We start from the raw sequence: 26042 nt of genomic DNA on the forward strand, positions 1-26042 counted from the left end.
CTCTCTCTCTCTCTCACACACACACACACATTCTATCTTTCCTCTCTCTCTCCCTCAGTGTTTTTTAATCACCTCTTTCCTTTCCCTGTGTCTAACGTTTAACACCCCTCCTGTCCTCACCTCCATCACAGCCCCTCGTTGTGGCACCTGGATGCTGGGAGGATTTAGCAAGTGGTAGTCTCTGAGTTGTGCAGAGCGATCCTCATAGTTTCATCTACTCCACACAAGGACACAGCAAAGCCTTTGGAATTGGGAAAACAAACCGATGTGATCTTCACACATTGACTGCACGAAGTGAATGAGACTACCACTTGCTAAGTCCTCCCAGCACACATGGAGCAGTCCCAGCATGCAGTGCAGGTGACGTATATCTTAAGAGTGAGGACAGAGTCAGTGAGAAACCGATGCACAATTCCACTGGATTTACTCTGCTTTCTTAGACCATTGTCGCTCTCTCTCCCTCTCTCACTCACTCACTCACTCACTCACTCACTCTCACACTCACACACACTTAGATAAGCAGGTGCATGTGTAGAGCAAATGGAGTGATATTCTGACATCTAGGTGCCATCTCTATTGCAGTCCTGTGCATTATTCCCATTTGTGTTTGTGTGTGTGTGTGTTCTGACACCTACGCTCTTTCTCCCACCTCTGTGCATTATTCCAGCCTGATTGGCTCTGCCAAGGCTGTTGACTTCCTGTGAAAGCCTGTTGACTTCCTGTTAAGCCCCCCCCCCCCCCCCCCCCCCTTCACTCCCTCACTTTTAATCCCTCTGTGTGTGTGTGTGTGTGTGTGTGTGTGTCAGCTGGCCTGTTATGTAATAAGGATCTAGGAGGAACGCTCAGTTTAAAGTGAGATGCCCAGTTGAACAAGTCTTAACTGGGGGTTTGCTGTCTGTTGGCGACATGGCCAGATTACAGAGCAGAAGCCTCTGTGTGTTTAGCCATTCTGTGTGTGTACGTGTGAGTGTGAGGGTCGTGGTGGCTGTATGAGAGCGGTGTTGAGTGTGTGTGTGTGTAGAGTCAGGGTGGCTGTGTGAGAGCTAGGGGTGTCACAAATTTTATATCGAAATCGATCGAAATTACATTTCAATCTCGAACTTCGAACTTAAAAGTAGAAGAACTCGAACTTAGAAAGTAGAATCGACAATGCAGCCACACCCCCAATGTCACGTCCAGCATGTATGCCAAGACGCACAAACACACATGCACGTGCTGAACTGTGGCGTCAACACTCCTCTCATTTTAGTCTGCAGCCAGTTAAAATACACATCAACCCACCGAAATCGAAGCCCCTCTTGCTACTCTGAAATCACCGGTGTGGAAGTATTTTGTCGTTCATTTACTTCAATTAACACTAACTTAGCCTACTCAACTAAGCAAGTGAAAAGATGATCTAGTTACAGTCCAAAATTACTTTAAGGCTTAAAATGCACATTGATAAGTACATATTCCATGAACCTTGGCTCTCTTCGGAGTGTGCAAAACAATCAAATGATCAAACGTCTCTGTTTAGCCTAATGTTTGTTCTGTTTACAATGCAACCTCACGGTTGGAACGGTTTCAAAATAAAAAGCGGTTTCAAGATAAAAGCCCCCCGAAAAGGAAAAGGCCAAAAAAAGTAAATAACATATAAGGAATGCATTAATAGTAACATTAAAAAAAGATCGAAAATCGAATAGAATCGTGACTTTAAAATCGAAAATTAAATTGAGTTGAGGATTTGGAGAATCGTGGCACCCCTAGTGAGAGCTGTGTGTGTGTGTGTGTGTGTGTGTGTGTGTGTGTGTGTGTGTGTGTGTGTGTGGTCAGGTTCATTGTGTGAGGTGAGGTGTGTGGTGTGCATTTGCATGTTTTGTGTGTTGCGATGGAGCTGGCAGCTCTGGCCTTTGAATACGGCCTTTGAATGACAAACTCCAGCTCTCTCTCTCGCTCTCTCTCGCTTTCTCTCTATCTCTGCAGTGTAGGGTTAGGGGTTTCTTGCTGCAGCAGGATGGGGCACTGAAGGAGAATTGCCTTTGGGTCAGGAGTAGGGCTGCACGATATTAGGAAAACATGCGATATGCGATAACATTATTGAGTCCTGCGATAACGATATAACTTGCGATATTTAAAAAAAAAAAAAAAATCTCCATTCTACTTGCAGCTAGCATAGACTGTATAGACTGTGCATAGACTGCATAGCATAGACTGTGCATGACTGTGGGTTGGGGGGTTGGGGGGGATAAATGTATACATGGATTTCTATGCAACGTCATGAAAACATGTGTGCGCAACTAAGAGGCAGAAAGCACCATAGAACAGCATAGAGCAGTGCTCTCCTTGAATAGAATAAAATGAGTTGTTATGCTGAAAACTGCACCAATTCGAAATCACGATGGTTAGAGTATGTTCAATATCCCTAACGGAATGCATGTCTTCACCAAAAATGACAAAATACAATGTTATATTAATAAAGCAAATGAACGGCATACTCTGAAATATAGCCTGAAATGAAATGGTATATCATTGAGACAACAGGGGTATACAAAAATTCCGATTGTAGCTTACAGCAGCCGACTATTTAGGTTAAGTTTATAACGTTGTGGACGGCTACCAAGCGTCTTCTGCCCCATGGCTGCGCGCGCATCTAGTTTTGTTGGTAAACAAGAAACCTGTGTATAATTACAGAAATAAATGTATAATTTTCTACATAAAAAAAAATATATAAAATATTATGTAGCCTAGGCTATATATGGCCTGGTGAAGGTGGACAGCTAAGAGACCTACTGACTATCGAAGTTGTGTGGAAAATCCTCCTAAAAGACGGATAGACAGCCAATCTGAATACTTGTGCACCAACCAGTGGAATATTCCACATTGCCAGCCTTCGCTGGGCCTAGCAAAAAAGCTACTTAGCCTAAGCTATATCACGGCGGTCACTCATCTAAAATCTTAAGTAGCCCAGTCTGTAACCTCATACGCTGCGCATCCCACGCTAGACTACGAGGGCAGCGGAAAGTGAAAGTAAGTGGCTGCGATCGCACAGTCCAACGAAGTAGGCTAAACAACTTTTACAAATAACGAATCCTGATTACCTCTCCGCTGCTGTCTGGGGCTTTTGCTAAATGCAAATCATGAAATACAAGCCTTACAGACAGTGAAAGACATATCTTCTGATCCTATAACGATAACGAAAGAAATTGTTTATTTTAACACGGTGGAGAAGGACTCATTTGGCGCTGTGTTTGTAACACGTCATCCTTCATAAAACCAAAATATTTCCATATAACAGACGTGCTTTTCCTTTTAGTCACCAATCCCTCTTCACCCAAGTGTAACCTACCTTGCTCGACTCACTATCTTCAGCCATCACGACTTAGCTCCCACCAACACCTAAAACACCGCGCACCTAAACTGGTAGGGGATCAACGGGCTTCTCGGGCAGCATGACGGCATCGGTTTGGTAAAATATGTTAACATTCAAAAATGTAGAAAATGTATCGAAAATTAAGTAATCTTGGCGGTATGTCTATTGCAAGCATTGATATCGCGATAACGATAGATTTTAGATATATCGTGCAGCCCTAGTCAGGAGTGTGTTTAACTGCTGATTATGGTGTGTGTATGAGACAGATGATCTATGTGTGTATTTTGTCGTGTGTGTGTTGAGTGTGCTGATGTATCTGATGTTTACTACAGACAGTTCTCAAGTGTCTGACCAGACTTACTGCTTGACCTACAATTGACCTCTCTCTCTCTCTCTCTCTCCGTCTCTCCCCCCCCCCCCCCCCCCGTCTGTCCCTCCATCAGGGCTATGTCCTCAGCGGCCAGCGTACCTCCCTCAGTGGACAAAGTGGACGGCTTTTCTCGGAAGTCGGTCAGGAAGGCGCGACAGAAGCGCTCCCAGAGTTCCTCTCAGTTCCGCTCTCAGGGCAAACCCATCGAGCTCACCCCTCTCCCTCTGCTTAAAGGTCAGTTTCACACACTCACACACACTTACACTCACACACACACACACTTAACTCACACTCACTCTCACACACACACACACACTCACACACACTTACTCACACTCACTCTCACCCCCCGTGGGGACCCGGGGTAGAATAGGTCCCTAGCACCCCCTTGCTGATCATAAGAGGCGACAAATGGGGCGACTTGTTTGCCGTAAGTTGCTACCCGTGTCAGTGGAGGACGATCGCCTGGTGCTTAAGGAATGTGGCTCGCTGCGGCCCCCACAGGTCCAACACAGTACTTTGGCTCTTACTTCACTTAGACGGGAGGTTGGAGGGACCCGCTCCAATCAACCGGCTTGTCAAAGTTCTTTGGAATATTTTGAGGGACCATGCTTTTTATTTTTTCCTTAAAGACTTTGGTCAATCGAGTGATATGAACCCTTTGTTTTCATCGCTCGAGTATACCATCCCTGTAACCGTGGTGCATATCTGGAGGAGAACCGCAGCTCTGTGCATCCCCTTGTTGGGCTCCGAGGTGGGTGAGGAGCAGAGATGGTGAATTTGTATCCACAAAATATGGCTACAAATCAACCCAACAAAAAAAGTCATGGATTACGATTCGGACAACGGCTCTGACATAGCGTTTATATACCCCCCTAAAATGAATAACTGGCCCAAATTCATAATTCTTGAATCTGAATCACCAGACACGCCCCTTGCTAAGTTGTCCCCTTTTGCGATTCAGAAAGGAATTGCAGGAATAGCAGGGATGGTTAAAGACGTTAAAAAATTGCATTCTGGTCAGATTTTAGTTGAATGTGCAAGAAAGTCCCATGCAGACAATTTATTACGTTGTAATAGTTTAGCAGGAATACCTATGCAGACCTTTCCTCACCCCCATCTCAATAGCTGCAAAGGAGTAATCCGCACTAGAGACCTGAATGAAATGGAAGAAGCTGACATAGTTACTGAACTGAACGAACAAGAAGTAACTCATGTGAGGAGAATTACCTTAAAAAGAGATGACAAAATCATTAAGACTGGTACATACATCCTGACCTTCAATCTGCATGATCCCCCTGAAAGAATCCTAATTGGATAGTGTGCAGGTTGATAAATACATCCCCAATCCGTTGAGATGCTTCAATTGCCACAAATTTGGCCATGGCTCTGCTAGTTGCAAAAATAAAAGTGTCTGCTGTACCTGTGGAGAAGATGGACGTGAACTGATCTGTACAAGACCACCAAAATGCTGCAACTGCCAAGGGAACCATCCAGCCCCATCTAAGGACTGCCCTGTATGGATAAAAGAGAAAGAAATTCAAAGGATTAGGGTCACTAAGAAAATAACCTAACCACAGGCGAGGAAAAAAGTGGAAGGATTTTCCTTGTCAAAGTTCCAGCAATCTTTTGCTTCTATTGTGAAACCCCCTACGAAGTCTACTGATTGTCAAACCGACTTTACCTGGATGCACAAAGATAAGCAGCAATTAATTAGTGGCAAAACATCTTCAACTTCAAGTAAAACAAAAAATATGAATTCCCAGACTACTGCCAGTCAATCGTCACTCATGCCTGAACTCCCACAACTACCAAAAGAGAAAAAGAAATCAACAAGTACTTCTTCCCAGTCTAAACCAAGTCAAGAACATAAAAAGGAAAACTAAGGATGTGGAAATGAAGGAACCTCCAACCCCTTGCAGTCGAAGCTCCTCCCCCAAGAGTAGGAGCAAGGGCCCTGTTCCTGTTTTACCCATATGACAATAGCTAGCCATATTATACAATGGAACTGTTGTGGTTGTAAAGCAAACTTCTCTGAACTGCAGCGATTATCTGCACTTTTTAATCCTCTTGTTTTATGTCTTCAAGAGACTCACCTATAACCAAATAATAATGTATCCTTAAAAAACTATGCAATGTTTAATACCTATGGCCCAAATGTCCATCGGCCCTCTGGTGGGGCAACTGTATTCCCGGAAGAAGGCAGAGAGAATTTTTAACAAACATCCAACAACAGAAAATCTCATTAAATTGAAAATCTGCCGAGCTCAAGCACGTAGAACTATCAATGAGTCCAAAGCACAAAGCTGGAGACAATATGTTTCCAGCCTTAGATCCGACGTGTCCTCAAAAAAGGTTTGGAGTTTCATTAAAAAGATGAAAGCAAAAGGTGGTAACCCACAAGTCCAGCACTTGAAATGCCAAGAAGGTCTTCTTACAACAAAACAAGACATTGCTAACAAGCTTGCTGAAACGTTTGAAAAGAACTCCTCTGTGGTAAATTGTCGATCTGAATTTCAAGCTCTGCACAGGAAAGAGGAGGGTAAGGTGTTGAATTTCCTGTCAGATAATACAGAACCATACAATCAGCCTTTCTCAATGGAAGAACTTATTCTTTCTTTAAGAAACTCCAATGACACTGCAGTGGGCCCTGATGCAATTCACTATCAGTTCTTAAAAAACCTGCCATCCAATGCAATAGTCCAGCTCCTGAAAATATTTAATGCACTCTGGGAATCAGGAAATGTTCCTCTGTCTTGGCAGAAAGCATTTATTATTCCAATTCCCAAACCAGGCAAAGACAAACTATCGTCCAATAGCCTTGACTAGTTGTTTATGTAAAACCATGGAAAGGATGGTGAACAATAGACTAGTTTGGATGCTTGAAACAGCGGGACATCTGACTGAATATCAATGTGGCTTCAGGAAGGGGAGGAGTACAGTGGACCACCTCATCCGACTGGAGTCCTTTATAGCGATGGATTCATCAGAAAAGAACATGTGGTAGCAGTTTTCTTTGACCTTGAAAAAGCCTATGACACAACTTGGAAATATGGCATTCTGAAGGATCTGTACTGCATGGGATTCAGAGGTCGTATGCCCATTTTTATCTCAAACTTTTTGTCCAATAGACATTTTCAGGTCCAACTGGGCACTACCTTTTCAACTCCACATTTTCAAGAGCTAGGAGTCCCTCAAGGCAGCATCCTCTCTGTTACTCTATTCAGTGTCAAAATCAATAGCATCATACAAGCAATCAGCCCACATCTATTGTGTAGTCTTTATGTCGATGACCTCTGTATCTGCTATAGAGGTAAATGCATGAGTACGATTGAGAGACAACTCCAACTATGTATCAATAAGATCAGTACTTGGTCGATTCAAAATGGCTTCAAGTTCTCTAAATCTAAAACGGTCTGTACTCATTTTTGTCAGCTAAGATCACTACATCCTGATCCTCTTCTCTACATGGATGGAGCACCAATCCAGGTGGTGAAAGAAGTTAAATTTCTTGGACTCACCTTTGACAATAAATTATCCTTCATTCCACACATGAAAAGTCTCAAAAAGAGATGCTTTAAAACTTTAGATATTTTAAAAGTTCTATCAAGGACAAAGTGGGGAGCAGAGTGGACTGTGCTGTTGCGCCTTTACAGAGCACTAGTGAGGTCCCGCTTGGATTATGGGAGCATTGTCTATGGATCAGCAAGGAAATTATACATTCAGATGCTGGACACTGTGCATCATTAAGGATTAAGACTGGTTTTGGGAGCCTTCAGAACCTCACCAGTCCAAAGCCTTTATGTGGAGGCTAGAGAACCCCCCCTTCAGTTAAGGCGCCTAAAACTTGCTCTACAGTATGCGATCAAACTCAAATCAAACAAAGATAACCCTGCTCACTGTACTGTCTTCTACCCACAGTTTTTGCAATTTTATGAAGCTAGACCCAGATCCATCAAACCTTTTGGAATACGCATGAAACCCTTCCTGGAGAACTTGAACATTAATCTGGACAGTCTGCAATCTACACATGTCTGCCCCACTCCCCCTTGGACTTTAAAACGACCTGTGATTGTAATGGATCTAACCCAAAGGAAAAAGTCAAACACTCATCCAAATGCCTACCAGGGTGCCTTTTTTGAAATGAGACAACGTTTTCTTTTACATACCCCCATTTATACCGATGGATCAAAAACGGAGAACTCTGTGTCCTCAGCAATAGTAGTGAATTCTAATCAGCATGGCCTGCGTATTCCAACTATATGTTCTATTTTTACAGCTGAAGCTCTAAAGCCTTGCTTTTAAGTCTTGAGTACATAGAGGAAACCAATGAACAATACTCTCTGATCTGTACAGACTCTAAATCATGCCTTCAAGCCCTGGAGTTTTTAAAGACTGATCACCCCCTCATTGTGGAAACTCTTGACAAAGTGGATCATCTGACTCAACTGAACTTGAACATTGTTTTTTGCTGGGTTCCTGGCCATGTGGGACTCCTTGGCAATGAGAAGGCAGATAGTGCAGCTAAACAGGCCTTGAGTGACGAAATTACTGAGTGTCCAATCCCTGCCTCAGATGTGAAACTTCTACTATGTTCTTATATAAATGAGAAATGGCAAGCTGAATGGGATGATTGTGTGGACAATAAGCTGCATGGAATATGTAACACTGTAAAACAAACAATAACTCAATCCTTTTCATGTAGACGTGACCAAGTTGTATATACAAGGTGTCGAATTGGTCATTCTAGATTAACACACATTTTTTTGTTATCTGGAGGTGCACCCCCACTTTGTCATTTTTGTAGCCCCCTATCAATTAAGCATATTTTAACTTGCTCTGCACTGAGGATGAAAAGGCAGCAGTTTTTTAAAAAAGATAATGTTGTAGATATTTTCAATAAGGTCCCACCTTTAAAGGTTTTTAGTATGTATTAATGTAAAGAAACTTATCTAAGCTATTTATTGATTTGGTTGTTGATTTAGTAAACATCATATGAATACTTTCCAACTGTATTTGCCTTGATATACATAGCCATAGCTGCTGAACTGGCAATAAATGGAAACAATCAATCAATCAATCAATCACTCACTCGCTCACACACACACACACACACACACACACACTCACACACTCACACACTCACACACCCTAAGTTACCTGTAGCAACGTATCGGACCACCTTCTGCGTGTCACCAACATATTAGGGCAGTATGCACAAGTATTGTGGCCATGGTAGATTAAAACAACGTATAGATTTGCCAGAGCAGATAATATTTTGAAAAATATTACTTTTCAACACAGTGTCCCCATTACACTGGCCCCATCTTACACACTGTCTATGCTGAGTCATGCATTACACTGGCCCCATCTTACACACTGTCTATGCTGAGTCATGCATTACACTGGCCCCATCTTACACACTGTAAATGCTGAGTCATGCCTATGCAATACACTGGCTCCATCTTCCACTGTAAATGCTTAGTAATGCCTATGCAAAAATCACTGGTTGTGTCAACTCTGAATATGTGTCCAAGTTTGTGTGTGTGTGTGCGTGCGCCTTGGTGTCATCATGTGGTCCACCTGCAGGGGTGTGTGTGTGGTGGTGGTCATCCCCTTATCAGATGAACCTTGTGGGGAAATCTTGGGTGTGGCGCCACCAGACTCCCCAGGTTTCCTCACCGCCATCATTTCTTGTGTTGGCGTCCGGTCTCACAGTCCACCATCGCAACGCACCATCATAAGGCACAATTGTAACGCACCATTGTAACGCACCATCGTAACGCACCGTCATAAGGCACAATCGTAACACACCATCATAAGGCACAATCGTAACGCACCATCATAAGGCACAATCGTAACGCACCATCGTAACGCACCATCGTAACGCACCGTCATAACACACCATCGTAACACACCATCGTAAGGCACCATCGTATCACACCGTCGTATCACACCATCGTAACGCACCGGTCTATGCTGTGTCTCCGTCATTAAAACCTGCTGCCACTGAAAAGGGGAATGAAAACATCAACATACACACATTAAACTGTGTTCCCATGCGTCAGCGTCTCACTGCACCCTTTCCTGGAGTTATCTGTGTGTGTGTGAGACTATATGAGTGTGTATGTCATGTGTTTCATATTTGTCCACCAGTCTGTGGAGAGTGGATGTTGATGTAGCTCTAAGGCCAAATGTAGACATCACTTGCGTACACACACACACACACGCGCCTTGCTTTTTAACCTGCTCTCCTTGTAAGATTTCTTAGAAGCTTAGAAGCGAAGTGTTTGGACCAAAATGCATGCGAGTGAAGCAAAGTTCACCTCACAGGTCCTGGAGGATTGTTAAACAAATGAGCTTTTGATCCAGTTGTGCTCAATAGGAACACACACACACACACACACACTGTGCTCAGTAGGATTGGTTTGTGTTTACTGCAAACGCTTAGGTGATTGGACCATATTTGCAAGTGTTGACTGTGGACTTGACTGGCCAATGTTCCTAGAACAGTTGATTGGTCTGTGTGCGAAGAGCAGGCCAGCTGATTGGTCTATATGTCCCCCTGATCATCTGATTAGCTGGTGGATTGCTGGGTCGGGGCCAGGTTCACACAGTGTGGCCGTTTCCGACAGTCGGAGAACGCATTCTTGAACCGGTTTCGTTCAGAGTTCTTTGAATCTTGGTGCTATGTAGTGAACCAGCCCACATTTCCACCAGTTTAGAACCGAACCCAGGGTGCGTCATCAACAATGGGTGTTGCATACAAGTTGAAAATGCTAGTTAACGTCTGTGGTGTAGTGCTAGCTGACTAGTTTTGTTTACTCATGGCAAGAGTGGATATGGACGGAAAACTCATGCTTTTAGCCTTCTCCTCTCTGAATGGTAGAATGACGTGTACGCCCACTCCGGTTCACAGGGGAAAAAAAAACTATTTTCTGGTTAAATCTCCGAACCAAGGTGCAATGCTCCAAAGCGTTTTTTTTGTTTGGTGGAAATGCTCAGAATAGTTCAAATGTTTGTTTTGGGGAATGGGACTGGTTGTCTGTCGGTGGAAAAAGGCTGTCTGGTGATTTGAGGTGTATCTCATCACACTGACATGTGAGTCCTGAAGCACATGGAAGCAGACACTGGTAGCTTATTATCAATAATAATACCGGTAGTATCAATCAATATTATTGACCTTTTAACGTAGGGCTGAACGATTTATTGCATTTGCGATAATATCGTGATATGATGAAACACGATTTTCAAACCGCAAAGGCTGCGATTACGCTTCGTAATATGTGACGTCACCTAAACGCATTTATACTTGCGCTTGCCGATGCGCCACGATTCTTCACACCGACCACTGAAGAAGCAAAAAATGTAAACAAGAGGACCAGCTAACAGTGTCAAGAAAGGTCTGATCAGTAGAGCTACTTTGGTTAAAACTAAACCTCTTCATTACCTTTTGCTCGAACCTGCCATGTCCCTGGTTCTAGTTCATAATTCCCCTGTGCTGCTACTCTGGCTGGTAACTTCTTCACTTGTCCAGCTGATAATTAAAACTCGTGTTTAAACTCGTGTTTAGGCTGCACAGCAGCCATTCACCTGTGCACTGGGGACTTTGTTTACTGGAGTACAGTGACAGTGGGGGCATTTGTGATATCCAAGGGGGTTGGCTACACAAACATTTCATCTCACAATTGATGCATAATGTTATCCGCAAGTAGTTGACACCGCTAACCACCAAAAACCCAGCTGTTCCAACATTAGCTTACCTGCTAAGGCTCTAGGCTACATACATGCTGCTAATTGCTGCTAACTTTGCCTGTTTAAAGAGTTTTGTCTCCGCGATTGGCTTTGTTGTGATATAAACAAACTACTTAGTTTGCATGCATGCGTATTGCGCTGCGGTGTTGATGATGCTAACCTTTAGTTAACACCGAGCGGACCGGTCATTTGGCCGCATTTATTTGTGCTGCAACAATCTACAGTAGTTTGTTCCGATTCACGTGCAAGTAGCCAACAGAGGAAAGGAGCGGTTCTGTGTGTGTGTGCGTGCGTGCGCGGAGAGCAAAGGACAAGGAGAAGCCGTGTCAGTGCCACTGCATGTAGACCTAACTGTTAACTAACGAAAGAAGATCAATATCTACATGAAATAGAAACAAAATAGAAACCTTGTTTACAAGGCTGGAAGTTCAACAAATATAGGTCTACTAATAGCTAAATAAAAAATGTCATTCATCAATATTATTCAATGACCTAATGCCATCATAACATAGGCCTGGGCTCCAGGAAAGAACAGTTTATGTTTAACTTATCTAATTTTGTGTTGGTCATACTATAGAGTAATATATTGCTTGTCTTTGTTGAATAACAGAAGATAAAGAGCTTAAAAATAATCGCATCGCAATATTTTTCCAAAATCATTCACCCCTATTTTAACGATGATAAAACACGCCTCCTCAGGCCAGTGGATATTTTCCCAGAATGCACTGGGGTTCACTGAGGCCAGTCAACACTCTCCCAGAATGCACTGGGGTTCACTGAGGTCTCCCAGAATGCACTGGCGTTCACTGAGGCCAGTCAGCACTGTCCCAGAATGCACTGGGGTTCACTGAGGTCTCCCAGAATGCACTGGCGTTCACTGAGGCCAGTCAGCACTGTCCCAGAATGCACTGGGGTTCAGTCTGGGTGGCATCTCTAGTTGCCCTCAAGCAGCGTGTGACCTTTGGCCACCAGGAGGAAGGCCTCCCATGCGATTATTCAGGAGGAGGGACAGCAGGAGACTAAATGTGTGTGAGTACACAAACTCACACACACTCACACTCGCACAGTATCCTCCGCCAACATACACACCTCTGTTGGCTGTCACCCATGGTGAAAATGCCACACACACAGGGAGATGTGTGTTTTGATGCTGAAAGTCAGTGGACAACACAACACACACACACACACACATATGCAACAAGCATGCATCCATTGTGCAGATATGCAGTCACACTCAAACAAACACAAACACAACATCTGTCTTGGGATCTATTGTTATGGCAGAGAGATTGTCAGGCCCTGGGTAGAGATTAGAGAGTGTGTGTGTGTGTGTCTGTGTGTGTATGAGATTGTCAGGCCCTGGGTAGAGATTAGAGTGTGTGTGTGTGTGTGTATATACCTTGCAGAGGCCCATTTATAAGTGACAGAACACTATGTGTATGACGTAACACTAGGGTGTCTTGCTGCAAAGTCATGCTCAGCTTTAAATTAGGCTTCTCAGTAAAGCCTGTTATGTGTGTGTGCGTGTGTGTGTGTGTTTGTAAGTGTATGAGCGTGTGTTTGTTTTGTTTGTTAGAGAAAGGGGAATATGTGTGTGTGTGTGTGAGAGAGAGAGTGTGTACGAGCGTGTGTGCGTGTGTACGAGCGCATGTGTACGAGCGTGTGAGTGTGTATGAGCGTGTGTGTCTGTGTACAAGCGCATGTTTGTTTTGTTTGTTGGTGGGAAGGGTGTGTGTGTGTGTGTGTGTGTACGAGCGTGTGGGTGTGTGTGTGTGTGTACGAGCGTGTGTGTGTGTGTGAGTGTGTGTACGAGCATGCGCGTGTGTGAGTGTGTACGAGTGCGTGTTTATTTTGTTTGTTTGAGGGAGGGGAAAGTGTGTGTGTACGAGCGCATGTGTGAGTGGTGCACTTTGAAAAGAAATTCAGAGGTTAGACTTGCTTATTGTAATCTATGGATGAAAATATTTCTGCTGTAGCCTAAACTATACACACTTCTGAATTTTAACCATACACACACAGGTGGAATATTTCTGCTGTAGCCTAAACTATATACACTTCTGAATTTTAACCATACACACACAGGTGGAATATTTCTGCTGTAGCCTAAACTACAGTGGTTCCCCTAGAATTTTTCCAGCAGCGGTGCTGTTGATCGTAGGAAGCCCCCCCCCCCCCCCAAAAAAGAGAAACATTTGAAAAAATGACTCCTTAAATTGTGACTTCTGGTGGATTTTGTGAAAGAAATGGACAGATTGAGTTACAAATTATGACACAACCATCAACACAAGCATGATTATTGCAGTAGGTTAACATAAGTTAAGACATTTATATATAATGTATTTATTTACGATACATGATGCATTAAAAATAATTGATGTCCTATTTTTTTTTTTTAATTAAGGCATTAAGACAAAAGGCAAAATATGTTTTTATTCCTCCCTTTAGTCAATTTCAGCATGGGTGTCTTAACTTTTGCACAGCACTGTATAAACTATATAGACTTCTTTCATGCCATTACACTGTATTTGGTGCTGTGCAAGTCGAATTGAGTGCCTGTCACTTTAATGCCGTGACGGCCTGTGACGCTGGCTTGATTCTCACGGTTTTAAGCTAACTTAGTAGCGTTGTTGTGCATGGTGCAAAAGAATATGTGGATGAAATTAATTATGTTTCCCATGTCATTTGGTAAAATAAATGGTCAAAAATGCAAAGAAAATTCACTTGGATTATAGCAGATAAGTGTCTTGTATCATATCTATAATTTTGATGAGCTCTACAGGAATTACAAACTATCTCAGATGTAAATGCTTGCGTATCCTATTACTCAAATTCAATTAAACCCACCAATAGGCTAGTTAGACCTTAGTTTCACAGCCTAGGTATGTTAGCAACACGGGGCTTGAAAGCATTGCCCGTATCACAAACAAAAACGAAACAATGCGTGGATTTATCTGGGAATAGGCTACTGAAGGTAGGGGCGAGCTATCTCGCTGGCGTGTTTAATTTGGTTCCTTGGTTAACATAATGTAGGCTACGTTTTTTTGCACAAAATTGCGTCTGCTAATAAACTTAAACATAAACACAAACAAGCGTGATCTGTGGAATCCCTGACTGCGCCTTCAACGTTAGCCTACTGTTATTTGTTGACATGAAACCTGAACGAACGGCAGCTGTTCCTGAAGTTCACTTGCGTCTATTATTTATTTTTTTAATTAGGCAACTCTTTCTGCAGTGGCGCTTGAATTCCAGGAGCGGCACTGCGCCGCTGATGAATACATTGTAGGGGAAACACTGAACTATATACACTTCTGAATTTTAACCATACACACACAGGTAGAATATTTCTGTTGATACTGCAATAAGTTCACAACCACAAAGCATATTTGTTTTACAGTTCAGACATAGTCAAAAATAGTGTAGGCTACATTTCAGCACTCCATGAAATTATGCAGAATTGGTCACCTGTGTTGTTCAGATAGTTAATCTGAATGTAATGTAATCGCCATCTATAGATGCTATATCTTCATATTTCAGGACAGTCTGGGCTACCCATATCTGGGAAAGTATGATGTGATTATTTGCATATCGTATGTCAGACTTTATATCAAGAAATCCTCTTTTTATTGCATTAATGTCAAATATCCCAGTAGAAATATACATACCGGTATTCATAACCGTGTAAGTGGGATTGTCTGGAATCTGGCCATATAAGAACCATGATGGTGGGATACTCTATGTCTAAGCAATTTACATAATAGTTATAGTGGATGGAATCCACTATCTTGAAATCTCCTTATTATAACCTTTTCTTTTTAATTTTTCAAAAATGAATGCAGCTCTAACCGCTTAACGTACAGACATGTTGAAATAACTGCTGTGTAGGTCTGAAATTGGACAAGAGAGTTATCATTTCAGATTTTTTGAAACGTTTATACTTTTGGAGAAATAGGAGATTAAAAATGTTAAAAAGCAAATGTTTCCCCCATAGACTTGAATGGAGGCTGTGATGTCATAATGGCCTAAAGCCAGCTGCACTCGTTAAGCTCCCAGAGTAGTTCCCGGGCTAATCAGAACACTGACACAGGTGTCACCTGTGAATCCAACTGTCTCAGCTTCTAAGCATACAATCTGGCTCTCCCTGAACTATACATCCTGTTGAAGTGTTTCCCATGTGTCAAAATAAAAGTCACAGCCATATCTCATGCTTTGTGCATTATATCTCCAGAACGGCTTGACGCACATGCTTGTAGTTTGTATGGACTCAAAGATGAAGTGAGTTGATGTTGGAGGTCAAAAGTCAAGTCCATGAATACTCTGAGCGTGATATCTCAAGAATGCCTTGACATACATGCCTGAAATTTGGAATGAGTGTTTGTATGGACTCAAAGATGAAGTGAATTGATGTTGGAGGTCAAATGTCAAGGTCAAAAACACCTTAAGGGTTATATCTCAAGAATGCCTTGACACACAAGGTTTTTTGGTACGAGGGTTTGTATGAACTCAACTGGCACTCAAAGATTAACTCATTGAGTGCCAAAAACGTAATATTACGTTTTTAGCTTTTTTTTTTTAATTACGAAACTAAACACTCTAACACACCTTATATGTGATTTTGATGAATGGAAATGAAATATATGACGATCGAAAACTCATGAACACGCACAATCTGGACATTTTATCATAACTCGGTTGCCGCTTTGGGTCGAATCAGTGACGCTTGCACGTCAACTCAAAACCAGGCCATTTTCGTGGGTCTATCACTAGGTGGCAGTCTCGCCAGGTCTCGCTGATCACTTCCCGTCTGTGCAGAATGCAAATATGATTACATTTCTATTTCATTGGAATGCTTAGATTTCACTCGTTCACGTGATATGCTGTGTGACATCTGTGTGACGAGTATTCCGTGAGAGATGTAGGCTAGTTGAACTGGACTTGAGATTTTGTTTGGCGATTCCGGTGGAGGGGATGTTGCTAGGCTGTAGCCGCCATGTTAGCCAAGTCTATTGCCTAGGCTTATGCTTCCCATGATGCAGCTGTGTCATCTGTGTTCTATATGGAACCAGCCCAGTCCACCCCAGGTCAGCTGCTAGAACAGCACGGATGCGGAGGCATTCTAGTGCCACGCTCACGTTCCACAATTGGTTCCCACGCATGGACAATGCTGAACAGGTGCCTGCTACTCGTCTGTCTGTCTGTCTGTCGTTGCATATTTAAGTTGTTTTCCATGGGAATCAAAGTTAAAGAGTATGGCATTCTTTTCTGGAACTTGCAGAATCTGAAATTGTGTCATGATCGTAACTTTGTTTTTGCACAGCCCAATAATATGGGATCAGACGTGAGCTTGTTGGGCAACCTGGAGATAAAGTGTGTGGTGTTGTTGGGGAACCTGGAGATAAAGTGTGTGGTGTTGTTGGCTCATACAGGAAGCACTGGAGAGGTGCAGCGTGGGTAGACTTGGGCACGGCACCCTTTAGTCTCGCAGGCCTGAGCAGCCGAACCCAGCTCACAGACCGATGAGCCAATCCCAGATCTGAGCCGATCTGTGAGAGTGGCAGAAGAAAGCCTGCTGCAGTGCGTCCCCTTGTGGCCGGGGTAGGAGTGTGCATCCCACAGAGTGAGGGCAGTGAAGGGGTGAGGGGTATGCAGGTTGGACCGGGGGCATTGGACTCCCTCGTCGTTCTTGCTTGATGTTCCCATTTGCCCCCCTGCCCCCCCCGTGGGGTAACCTGACCCCCAGGGTGTCTCCTTCCAGAGCCTTTGCCCCCTCCTTCCCTCTATGGCACGCACACACACACACACACACACACACACACACACACACACACACACACACACACACACACACACACACAGCAACAGCCATAGCCATACACACAAACACTGCTGCTCAGCGTCCCAGTTCAGGAGCTGCTGGGCAACTGTGGATCGGACGGATCTACTTTGAACACAATCTCCCCCCCATCAAGCCAGCCTCGCTACAGGACAGTACTGCACAAGGACTGCCACGCAGAGCTGGTCAAGTGAGTGCTCGTATTGGTGGTGTGTGTGTGCGTGTGGATATACCTAAACCAGCCAGCCACTCTGTGTGTGTGTCTTTGTGTTTGCACGTATGTCTGTGTGTGTAGGTTTGCTCTGGGTTGGTTAGGGTATGCAGGTCAGAGCAGGCTGTATTAGCTGTCTTCCACGCTAGAAGTTTGTCTAGGCTAAAGTGTGGTTAGCAGCTTACCCTAGCTCAAGGTTGTTTACTGCCTACCAGTCTGTTCATTTACTAGCTACATAGGTTTGTTGAATTTTGATTTTCTGTTCAGACCAGTTGAAGTTTTATTTGATTTAGCCCAGAACTTTGATGAGAAGATTTGCCAAGTGAGTTGAATCACAAGTTTGGCTAGTTAGGTTTACCTAGTACTTAGTAAAGTTGTACTTAGTAAATTTGGATAAACTGAAGACTGATTAGTTTGGCATAGTTTAATCTGCTTTGGCTGTGTATGTGTGTGTGTGTGTGTGTGTGTTTGATGAGGCTTTGCTGTTTGGTAAGGAAATACTTCAGTCTATGGTGTCAGTGTTAAGAATAATGCCGTTGGGTAGCTGGGAAGGGTGCCGCTCGGGCAGATTTCCACGTCTATCTGGGGTGAGTGAGGCAGAGAGTTGCCCCCTGGTACCCCATCTGCCCCATGCACCCTGTGCCATGATGCCCATCTGCCCCATGCACCCTGTGCCATGATGCCTATCTGCCCCATGCACCCTGTGCCATGATGCCCATCTGCCCCATGCACCCTGGCCCCAGGCCAAGTCTTCTCCCAGCAAGGGTGAGGCTCAGAGTGCACATCAGAAACATGTTCTTATATCATATCTCATATCTACTTCTACTGCGTCGTACTTCTGCGAGGTACACCTTGCTGATAAATACCATACTTCTACTTTAGCGAGGTCTACCTAACCTGCTACACCTTGCTGATAGATACTTCTACTTTAGCGAGGTCTACCTAACCTGCTACACCTTGCTGATAAATACCATACTTCTACTTTAGCGAGGTCTACCTAACCTGCTACACCTTGCTGATAGATACTTCTACTTTAGCGAGGTCTACCTAACCTGCTACACCTTGCTGATAAATACCATACTTCTACTTTAGCGAGGTCTACCTAACCTGCTACACCTTGCTGATAGATACTTCTACTTTAGCGAGGTCTACCTAACCTGCTACACCTTGCTGATAAATACCATACTTCTACTTTAGCGAGGTCTACCTAACCTGCTAGCACCTTGCTGATAAATACCATACTTCTACTTTAGCGAGGTCTACCTAACCTGCTACACCTTGCTGATAAGTGCCCTCAGTAAATAGTGGAGCAGAGCTTTCCAGTCTTTACATGTGAAGAGCTCCTGCAGTTTAGAAAAAGCTGACCTCGTATCTAGAGAGGGAGTCTCTTCCTCCAACACTGTCGCTGCCGTGTGCTGTACTGCCATCTCTCAGTAAGGTAGTGATCATGTCAACAAAGGAACAGTGTAAGAGATCAACAGCTGAGTGAATCAGTCCCATTAGCGTGAGTAGCATTTAGCCTCCTAGCATTTAGCCACCTAGCAGTTAGCCTCCTAGCATTTTAGCATCCTAGCATTTAGCATCCTAGCCCAGAGCAGCTCTGACTGTAGCCTGGGTCTGTCTATGTGTCCAGCGGTGTGCTGACCACAACATGCTCTCACGATTATGATTCTACATCACAACACTGAGCCCTGTGTTAGATAGTGAGAAGGTGTGTAAGTAGATATGTGTGTGCAATAACCAGTTTTGGTTAGTGAGTGTATGTGTACATTAGCGCATGCGTTTTGGGTGAATGTTTGTTTTTTTCCGTGTGTGGACTTGTGCATTCACTCAGGTGTTGTGTGTGTGTGTGTGTGGTTTTTGTGTGGTCGTGCTCATACAGTACATATCCTTCGATTTAGGTGCTGGCACAGTCACCTTCTCTGTCCACCTGTCGGAACAGCTCACACACACATACACACACACACACACACACATACACGCTTACTCTCCACTTTCCTCTCTCTCCCTCTCTACCCCTTTCTTTTGCCTTTTCTCTCTCTCTCTCTCTCTCTCTCTCTCTCTCTCTCTCTCTCTCTCGCTCTCTTATCCCAACCCTCCTTTCTCAAGGCCCTTCACTTCTGTTTTCCGCTCGGTAACACACACACAGCACACACAAAGAGCACCCATACCACTCTCTATTTCAAGCCATGCACCGTGGCCTCTCCGACACACACACACACACACACACACACACACACACACACACACACACACACGCAGCAGTAACTCTAAACCACTCTTCCACTTATAGAATGGGGGCTTTCCCCCTTAGTGGCCCTGAATGCAGCCCCCATGCTCTGTCTCAGTCGGACTCGCTTCAGCTTTGTGTGTGTGTGTGTGTGTGTGCGCGTGTGTGTGTGCGTGCGTATGTCTGTCCATCAGCATATGCGTCTGCGTGTGTGCATAATTATATGAGGGTGTGTGTTAGGGGAGACACTTAGGCGAGACCTTCAACATCCGTGTTTGGTTGTATATGGAAGGGTCTACAGTTTGCCTCAATATTTTCCAGTGTGTATAATAATCTACTAACTGTGAAAATGTCACACTATTTTGCTTTTCTTTTTAAAAAAAACGAAATTGCTCCTTTTGTTTCATAAACGGACTATCCTAACTACCGTAGAAGTCACATGACTTCTGACTACCGTTCGCATGGTTTGTTTATTAGCCTGGTTAGCGTTGACTCTTGACACTTACTGCCAGCTCTTCATGTGAGAGCACAACACAAGTTACCCGCACATAAAGGTGATCACCACACAGTTTGCTTTCCATCATTACAACATCATTTTGAGCCATAGATTTTGGCCCTATTTGGATGTGTATCTAAAGGCTGGTAAGAAATGCAGGGAGATGTTTTTTGTCTCGTTCCAGTGATTGGTAGACCTACTTCTGGGTGATGGAGTCGTATGTGTATTAGCATGTTCAATGTATTTCCACTCACATACCCAACAACTGATGAAACATTGCCGACACAGTCTTATCCACCACTCTCTCGTCTGTAACTGACTGGGAAACCGAAGTTTTCCCAAACTTGCGATTTTAAAGAAACCTCTCTCTTCTCTCTCACCACCACTCGCCTTACCAGTGGTGCTGCTATCTCTGACTGACTTACTCGACCGCCGACCTGACAAAAAACTGTAGCCTACGTAGGCGGACCTCGGCTACGTTTGCGCCAATGAGAGCTTCACAGAGCTAAAGCGGGACTACATATCATAGACAGTAAACTACAGATTCGGTGTCCCTAATGAACTCGCTTATCGAACAGTAGTTCCGCATTGTATTAATTCGTGTGCTGCAAGTTTTATTTATTTTTATACCGTGTATTCTCCGTGTAAATTCATGCACCGAACCGTGACGCCCGCACGAATACATGTACCGTTACACCCCTAGTGTGTGTGTGAGAGAGCGCGTCTTTGGAGAGGTGTAAAGTTTCCTTTCCTTGTGCCATCCCAGACTTAATGTCCGTGTGGTGTGTGTGTGTGTGTGTGTGTGTATGGAGAGGAGGGGTGGCGTTCCTGTTCCATTTCAGTCTTCAGGTTTAGTCCTGCGTGTGTGTGTGTGCGTGTGTGTTGGAGTATTTGGCACATGCTGGTGGTCACTTAATATGTCCGATGGTTTCCGGGAGTTCCATTTGCAGTGAGATGAGGAGCATATGGAGAGAACACACAGTCCACAGTTCTCCCCTTGCGTTCTAGACAGAACCGGCCCACCAGGGAACATACAGTCCGCTGTTCTCCCGAGCCTCTGGCGTTCTAGAGAGAACCAGCCCACCAAGGCACGCTGCAGTGAGGGGAACCCACTGGTTTAGAACCTGCCGGTTGAAATCAGGACGTTGTTGTCTGTGGAACTACACATGGGAGGCTTGCGTTCCCACACCTGCAGGAACATGCAGTGCACGCCACCTGTGTGTGCACAGCTGGAATACAGACTGTGTGTGTGTGTGTGTGTGTGTGTGTGTGCGCGCTCAGTGGTGTCCTGCTGTGGCATTGTGCTAATGATGGCGGGGCAGGTGATTATCAGTGATGTGACGTCTCCCACTGGCACAGGATGCCACCCGCTCTCTGCCAACTGGGTGCCCAGAAGGAGATGCACGCACACACACTGGGAACTCTCACTCTAATTGACTGATTGATTGAGTCTGATTAACTGTGTGTGTGTGTGTGTGTGTGTGTGCGTGTGTGTGCGCGCATGTGTGTTTTTTAACATTTTTTTGGCGTGCTGCTCTGAAAGGAGAGAGAGACACTCACACACACACACACACACACACACACACACACACACACACACACACACACACATTTTAATTAGAGTGCGTCAGACCTTTGGCCTGCACCAGATTTTTCCACTTAGGGTCACATGTGTGTTTGTGTGTGTGTGTGAGTGAGTGCTGTGAATGTGTGTTCTAGTAAATGAAGATGTGTTCTCTGCGCTAAAATTCCAATCATCCTTTTAAGCTCAGCTGGTGGAACACACTCACTCACACACACACACACACACACACACACACACACACACACACTTACCTCACTCAGATTTCCTTGCACCGAAGTTACAGAAGTGTGGTACTGTGTTGGACTTCATGAGCACTAGGGCTGCAACAATTAGTCAATAAAGTCAACAACGTCGGTTATAAATCAACAATGTTGGTTATAAGTCAACAACGTCGGCGTTCGTGGGGTGCGCCGTGAGCAGGTGACGACGTGGGGTGCAGGCGTGAGCAGGTGACGTTGTGGGGTGCAGCGTGAGCAGGTGACGGAAAACATGCACTGGATTCCAGAATTCAAGTCATCTAGGAAGCAGAGTGGTAGCCAGGGCCAAATTAATCGTTTAGCTATGTGTGATCTAATAATAGGCTTAGCTAAAGCTAGCTATTAGCTTTACTAATGTAAGATAATAATTACTATAGTTTATTGCTTTTGCATGGTTGCATTATGCTTGCATGAGAAATACAACAGCAATTATATGGGTGCTGTTTTGGAATGTTTCCCTCATGCAAGCATCATACACTGGTAGGCAAATGGAGAAAAAAGACATGTTTTTTTTTTATGAATTTTCATTCAGGAAACACAATACCACCTTTTGTGTATGGTAAACGGTGGAGCAGATAAGTGTTAATCTCTGATCTGGAGATCTTTAACAGTAAGGCTATAATAGCTTTTGACCACGTTCTATTCAAAGCCTAGGCCTAGGCCTAGTCCTAGGTCTACTCAATGCTAGACAGTGTATTCTACGGTCTCTGCTCTGTTTCTATGGAAGTTGCAAGAATCCACGTCGTTCTATTAAACGCCGTTAAATAATTAAATAGCCTTCCAACAGGTTGAAGCGGAGCTTTGCTTCCAACGTTATCAGGTAGTTTCAGTTTCTGTCGTGCACACGCATGCATTGAATGAGTGTTCATACCAACACTTAATTGTATGGCTCTATGTTTAATGACATCGAGATAGCAAGTATTTCCTCCTGATTGCAGTAACATTTGTTTTCTTTTTCTGTCGTTCCGCGGTTCCTTGATCAATTGCACAGCAAATTCAGACGAAGCACTGGGCCTAATTTCACTCCGCGGACCAGCAGTCTTCGCATTGCGCAACGGTGCTGGTCCGCAGCCCATACTGCCCTAGGACACACACACGTGTGTGTTTGTCAGATAGGTCAGTGGAGCAGCCGGAGCTGTTCTTGAAGAAGCTGCAGCAGTGTTGTACTGTGTTTGACTTTATGGACACGCACTCACACACACACACTCACACACACACTAACCCCACTCTCTGTGTGTGTGTGTGCGTATGTCAGATGTCCCAGCAGTGGAGCAGCCGGAGCTGTTCTTGAAGAAGCTGCAGCAGTGTTGTACTGTGTTTGACTTCATGGACACGCTGTCGGACCTGAAGATGAAGGAGTACAAGCGCTCCACCCTCAACGAGCTGGTGGACTACGTCACCGTCAGCCGGGGGTACCTCACTGAGCAGGCCTACCCAGAGGTGGTCAAGATGGTGAGCGCACACACACACACACACACACACACACACACACACACACACACACACACACACACACACACACACACACACACAGGCATACCCAGATGTGGTCAAGATGGTGAGAGCACGCACACATGCATATACACAGACATGTGCACACTTATACTTAGTACTTAGACACACACACACACGCGCGCGCATGCATGTTCATGCAGACACACACACATGGAAAACACATCTTACTACATCTACACGCACACACAGAAAACGCACATCTTGTTAGTAATACTACTTTGTACTTACAAACCCAGAGGAAGAACCATGTTTCACTGTGTGTGTGTCTCTCTCTCTCTCTCTCTCTCTCTCTCTCTCTCTCTCTCTCTCTCTCTCTCTCTCTCTCTCTCTCTCTCTCTCTCTCTCTCTCTCTCTCTCTCTCTCTCTCTAAGGTGTCCTATAACATATTTCGAACGCTCCCGCCCAGCGACAGCAACGAGTTTGATCCTGAGGAGGATGAACCCACACTGGAGGCATCATGGCCACACTTACAGGTGCGTGTGTGTGAGAGAGCAAGGGAGCGAGCGAGGGGCATCCTAAGGAGGACGAACCTACACTGGAGGCCTGAAGGCCAAACTTACACGTATGTGTATGAGAGAGAAAGAGATCCTGAGGACAGTTGTCACACTGGAGGCTTCAAGTCTTTACCTGTGTGTACGTGTGTGTGTGTGTGTACCTGTGTGTGTGTGCGCGCGGTGGTTTGCATGTGTGTGCTTGCTGTCCCTCAGTTTTGAAGCCTAGTGTGTCTCTCCCCACTGTGAGAACCCCTGGCTGACATAGTCCATGTTTGTTTGTTTACTTCTGTTTTCTAGTTGTTTGTTTGTTTGTTTGTTTGTTTGTTTGTTTGTTTGAGTTGATTGGGCAGTAGGTGCGCGCTCACCGTCTTACTCCCTTGTTTGTGTACCCCTGCCTCCAGGACTCCTTTAGAAATGAGATTCATATCTCAAGGAGAATCTTCCTGGTAAATCTTCAGCTTTCTTTCACTACCCTACCCCCACCTTGTGTGCGGTCCTACTGGCCCCCAACACACACACCACACACACACACATGCGCACACGCGCACACACATGCGCACATGCGCACACACACACACACACACACACACACACTGTGGCTCCCTGGAGATGGCCGCCTTACAAACTGTACCCCTGCTCAGTGCTTTACCCGAGTTGTCATGGTAACGACCCCCCCTCATGCTGTCACGGTGACCTTGTGATGTCAGTTGACCTCTGACCCTGATGACCTGTTCTCCTGTCCCTACTGGTCTATGGGCCTGTGATGTCATCGGTCCTGCTCCTTAACCCCATCATCTGTCTTAATCTCTCTCCATACTTCCTTTCTACCCTCTTTCTCCCTCTCTCCATTCCCCATTCCTCCTTTCTCTTTCTCTCTTCTCTTCCCTCTTTCTCTCCTTTACTTATTTCTCTCTTTCTTTCTCCCCAACCCAATCCCCCTACCCATCCTCTCTCTCCTCTCCCTCTCTCTCTTTCTCCTCCCTCCCTCCCTCCCTCTCTTTCTACTTCTGTCTTTCCAACCCATTCCTCCTCTCTCCTCCCCTCCTCTCCTCTCTCTCTCCTCCCCTCCTCTCCTCTCTCTCCTCTCCTCTCTCTCCTCCCCTCCTCTCCTTTCTCTCCTCCCCTCCTCTCCTCCCCTCCTCTCCTCTCTCTCCTCCCTCCTCTCTCTCTTCTGTCTTTCCAACCCCCCCTCCTCCCTCCTCCTCTCCTCTCTCTCTCTCTTCCTCTCCCCTCTGCAGCTGGTGTATGAGTTCTTCATACGGTTCCTGGAGAGCCAGGAGTTCCAGCCCAGCATCGCCAAAAAGTACATAGACCAGAAATTTGTTTTACAGGTGAGTGGTTTAACAACACACGACACGCATTGCAGTCGCAACACTTTTCTATTTTCTCACAACAAGATGAAATACACAAAGATGGTGGACTTGAAAGCTGTGAAATGAGTCATACATGAGTCATTGGGGCAGCCGTGGCCTACTGGTTAGCACTTCGGACTTGTAACCGGAGGGTTGCCGGTTTGGACCCCGACTAGTAGGAACGGCTGAAGTGCCCTTAAGCAAGGTACCTAACCCCTCACTGCTCCCCGAGCGCCGCTGTTGCAGGCAGCTCACTGCAATGGGATTAGTGTGTTTTTCACCTTACTGTGCTGAGTGTGTTCCACCAATTCACGGTTGGGATAAATGCAGAGACCAAATTTCCCTCACGGGATCAAAAGAGTATTTATACTTATACTTATACTCATACATGTTTCCTCCATGAAAGCTGAAACACAATGAAAAAATGTTATCGTTTGTTGAGACTTTTCTTAACAGCGACATGTACCTTTGTTACAATCTTGACACAGCCATTAAAGGAGAATTCCGGTGTGATATTGACCTAAAGTGTATTGAAACATGATACCGAGTGTGAACGTATGTCTCATAGCCCATCTCGACTTGTCCCCTGCACTCCAAA

General features: G+C 44.8%; 1 protein-coding gene across 2 annotated transcripts in view; it reads left to right on the top strand.

Moving 5' to 3' along the window:
• Window positions 1-26042, top strand: part of ppp2r5eb (protein phosphatase 2, regulatory subunit B', epsilon) — a 33724-nt gene that overhangs the window by 2414 nt on the left and 5268 nt on the right. The window contains exons 2-5 of one of the 2 annotated variants that reach the window (XM_042057303.1): window positions 3793-3953; window positions 23339-23535; window positions 23970-24071; window positions 25331-25423. In XM_042057303.1, coding sequence (XP_041913237.1) covers window positions 3797-3953; window positions 23339-23535; window positions 23970-24071; window positions 25331-25423 — 549 coding nt within the window. In that variant the 5' untranslated portion in view covers window positions 3793-3796. Of the gene's footprint in view, window positions 1-3792; window positions 3954-17316; window positions 17495-23338; window positions 23536-23969; window positions 24072-25330; window positions 25424-26042 lie in introns of those variants that run through there. The other variant, XM_042057312.1, reaches the window with a different exon arrangement.

Source organism: Alosa sapidissima, chromosome 1 (assembly GCF_018492685.1).
Source record: "Alosa sapidissima isolate fAloSap1 chromosome 1, fAloSap1.pri, whole genome shotgun sequence".
NCBI lineage: Eukaryota > Metazoa > Chordata > Actinopteri > Clupeiformes > Clupeidae > Alosa > Alosa sapidissima.